General features: G+C 48.0%; 1 protein-coding gene across 1 annotated transcript in view; it reads left to right on the top strand.

Annotated features, from left to right (window-relative positions):
* Positions 1–387: 387 nt before the first annotated feature.
* Positions 388–4,087, top strand: part of RABL6 (RAB, member RAS oncogene family-like 6) — a gene marked incomplete at its 5' end in the record, with an annotated part of 45,711 nt that continues 42,011 nt past the window's right edge. The window contains one exon of the mRNA XM_010015157.1: positions 388–522. Coding sequence (XP_010013459.1) covers positions 388–522 — 135 coding nt within the window. The remainder of the gene's footprint in view (positions 523–4,087) is intronic.

The raw sequence follows: 4,087 nt of genomic DNA on the forward strand, positions 1-4,087 counted from the left end.
CTGTTCCTGCATTAATCACATGGTCAGTGCTCACTGTGCCCCTGCTCCTCTGTGGCTTTCCCAGAGGAGTTCTTGGCCTGGCTGTGGCTCAGGCCTCTCCCTCCTTTGCAGCCTGTACCAAACGGCTGCTGGTTTGGTGCAGGGGTCCCAGAGGAGCAGAGCCTCAGCTGGCTGAGCTCAGCAGCTCCTGAACAGCCAGTGGTGGCTGTTTCTGCTGAGCTGCTCTGAGCAGCTGAATAAACACTAATTTTAATGGCTGAGGCTCATGGTTTTTAACAACCCCTATGTAATATGGGAGGACTAATTACAGCTGAAAAATGCTTGCATGAAGTTAGCGTTCTTCCTTTTGTGTTTAATCAACTGTTTGTCTGCTTGCTCTATTCCCAGTGAAAATTGTCATCCGAGGGGACAGGAACACTGGGAAAACCACACTCTGGCACCGACTGCAGGGAAAAAAATTTATTGAGGAATATATTCCAACTCAGGAGATCCAAGTCACCAGCATCCACTGGAATTACAAAAGTAAGAGGGAAGAGGGTGGAGGGAGTTACAGTCATGGGACAGTGCACGGGATAGAAATTCCAGTGCAGCCTCATTTGCTTCTTTCTTCTGGGTCTTCTTGGGAGATAAAATGGTTTCTCATTACTCTTGTTATTTTAATGGATTATTCACAGTTTCTCAGTCATGTTTTTAATAACTTTACTCAGGATGTATGGAAGTGCTAAAGGATTGGTCTTTGGAAGCCACAGTTCAAGGGAAGTGTTTAGCAGGTGATCCAAAAGATGGGAAACATTCGTGATGTGCTTGACTTGTTAATGAAACCACGTTTATTATGGAAATCTGTCTCTGAGGCTAAGCCCTGCTTTTGCTCTTACTGTGTTGTGTAGGAGTGAGTCGAATCCTGCTAACTATTTTTTTACCGATTAAAATATAAAGAACATCCTGTAACTGGTGAAGGTGATGTTGTAAAAATTAACGTAGCACTAATAACTGTAAGCTGACCTACTGAAGCACAGAAGTATCTTCTGAGCTTTTTGAAGTGCTCATTTGAATCTGAGAGATGAGGTGTGAGGTTTTTTTCCTTTCCCCATTGCTCTGGAAGCCCTGGATCTCGCCTGGAGAAAACCCTGCAGGCACTGAAATAGCACAAGGCTGCAGTTCATCAGTGCATTGAGTCCAGTTTTCAGGTTTCTGATCAGAAATGCCACAGCCTTGTGGGGTGAACTACTGAGTCAGTAAGAACTGATCTGTGAGACTGATTCTGCTTTAAGGAAAAGGTCAGCAGTTGGTTTGTCATTATCAGATGTTTCCCATCTGCACCACTCTGACCTTTTGTTGGATCAGGTACTCTCTGTCTTCTCACAGCTGGGAAAAAGCCAATGTGCAGTTGGGGTCAACACCAAATTGAGTGCTTCATCTAGTTCACCAATCACATTTGTATTGCTGGATGATACCATGATGCCCAAGTCTTGTGATAGGGGTCATGGAGCCCCAGCTGTGGTCACCAGAACTCTGCCTTGGGCTGGTGCGCTCTCAACCTCTGTTGGCTTCACAGGCTCCAGTGCAAGGAGGGTGAGCGCTGTGGGTGGGTGCTCTCAGGGAGATGGGAGCCAGACGTCTGGCAGCTCACCTGCCCTTCTGAAGACAGACTTGCACATGAGTCAGCTCTCTCTTGACAGCTTTCTGCAGAGCTTGCTGGTTAGAGTTGAAGCAATGTGTATATGTGGGGATGGACTGTACTCCAGGTGACATGTTGCCAAGCTGGTTCAAATCTCTGGAATGCTCTATATGAAATTGTGTCTTTCCTTTTTGCTTCTTTTTCATTGTAAAACACTATTATTTTCATAGGAATAATTTCCAGTAGCGTAGGAGATTCCCTGTTGGCCTTCTTAAAACTTGCTTAAAAAAACACCCCCTGTTTAAAAACCATTGTAAGGTGTTTCCTGCTGTGGAAACCTCCCATCCAAGGTGGGTGATGGACACTCTGGGAAGGTGGCTCAGCTGCAATCACTGCTCTGTTGGTTGAGTTAATCTGGAGAGGAGAAATGAAGTTTGTTTTTCCTGTGATCACGCTCTCAAGCTGCCTTGAATAAACCTGCTGGGCTGGTGGGCAGCACATATTTACAGATGTTAATTAAATCCCTATCAAATATTGAGGGATTCTTCCATTGCCTGGATTTAGAAGATTTACATTTTATACATGGAAGGTACCTTATCGTAGCTTCAGAAATTGTATACTGAAGGGATTAATACAGGCAGAGGAGTTTATTTCTTCCTCCTCAGAATGAACAAAATGACTTTTCTGTGCCAATTGTCTCTGTGATGGAGAGATGTCAATTTGTGTGTCCGGGTGAGGAGGTGCCATTCCTCACCTGAGGAATGCTTTGTCAGCCTGTGCCAGTCGCCAGTTTTAGTCTGTGTTTGGCAGTCTCAGAACGGGCCTGAAATAAAAATTGGCAACTACTTTGTTCAAATACATGGAATGCTTTTGGGATGGGTGTGGGGAATGGCAGAGCTGCTCTGCCCTGCCCTGGGGGTGTGTGAACTGAAGCTGATGAAGTGAATTGGCCAGTTGCATGAGAGTAAGTGTCTGAGGGCTTGGGAGTGCCTGTGGTGAACCCCCAGAAAGCAAGGATTCTTATTTGTAAATGAGCTTTCCTGCAGTTGGAGTGTTCTCACTCCTCTCCACCGTTGGCAATGCCTTAGTGTGCTACTGGCTGCAGAGTGCTTGGCCAAATAGCAACTGAGGACACATCTTTGGAGTGGTTTTATCCATGGTTTAAGCTGATCCAAGTTACAGAGTAAAAAGGCTGGATTGGCACTCTCTCTGCTGCACCAAAACTGTTCAGGTGAACTGCTGCTGCTGTGTATGAGTCACACCAAAGCCAACAGAGCAGCACTGAAGTAATTATCCTCTTGTGTGTTCAGGAGAATTGGGAATGAAGCTGGTGATGAACTGGCTACAAGCCAGCAGGAGCACTGGTGCTAAGAGGGAGAAAAAACACACGTGGAAAAATGGTTTTCCTGGCTCTCATGCAGTCGGTTTCTTTGTGGAATTCTGTGCTTCCCCTCAGACAGATGATGCAGAGCAGGTCTTTGAGGGTCAAACACTTAAACTCCTCAGCTGCTGGGGAGCAGGGTGTCAGTACTGCTCACATTACCCAGCTGAAGAACCAATCTAACTGAGGGTGCACTTGGTGTTAGGGTGAGGAGGTGGAGAGATCAGGAGCAAAGTCCCAGTGCAAGGTACCTGGTCACCTCCTAGAAGAACACTGCACATCACATGAGGGCTTCTGGAATGGGGTTCCAGCTTCTCTGCGGAGGCCCCTTCTTAATGCTTGTGTGCTGCTTCACATGGCACTGCTGGAAAGAGCAAGCAGCCTCTGGGCTCCTCCTGTGCCCCTGCAGTTTGTCACCTGAGAAAGGAAAGTGTCTCCTGCCCCTTTGCAGAAAGTCCTGCCTGTTGAAGGACACCAGGGATCACTTGGCTGGTCTGGCCATCCCCTTGGCCTTCAGGGGCAGCAGCAGCAGCACTGCTGGTCCCAGCTGCAGGGTCTCAGTTTGGGGCAGACCTCCCCTTGCTCATCAGTGTCACTGTGCACCGTGAACGGACCATGGAGTCTAGCAGCCACGTCACAGGGAGAGCACCCTGCAGTGCAGCACCTATGGATGAGGAGCCGTTCAGTGCCAGCTGGGTGATGACGGGAAGTGGCTGGACTTTAGCCTACCTGGCTTGAGGCCTGTAGAAATAGTCAGGGACAGAACTAACTTGGAGTGTAATGGTTTGAGCAGAAGTTGAGAAGCAGCAGCAGAAGGTGGGAGTGTTGATCTGCTGAAGCATAGGAAGGCTCTACAAAGGGATCTGGACAGGCTGGATCCATCTGCTGTGGCCAAGTGTATAAAGTTCCACAAGGCAAAGTGCCGGCTCCTGCTCTTTTTTTCACAACATCCCCATCCAACACACAGGCCTGGGGAAGAGTGGCTGTAAAGCTGCTCATCAAATAGGACCTGGAGGTGCTGATTGACAGAGCTGAACATGAGCAGCTTGTGCCCAGGCAGCCAAGAAGCCACCAGCATCCTGGCCTGT

The sequence above is a fragment of the Nestor notabilis genome, unplaced genomic scaffold, assembly GCF_000696875.1.
Source record: "Nestor notabilis isolate BGI_N333 unplaced genomic scaffold, ASM69687v1 scaffold9865, whole genome shotgun sequence".
Taxonomy (NCBI): domain Eukaryota; kingdom Metazoa; phylum Chordata; class Aves; order Psittaciformes; family Psittacidae; genus Nestor; species Nestor notabilis.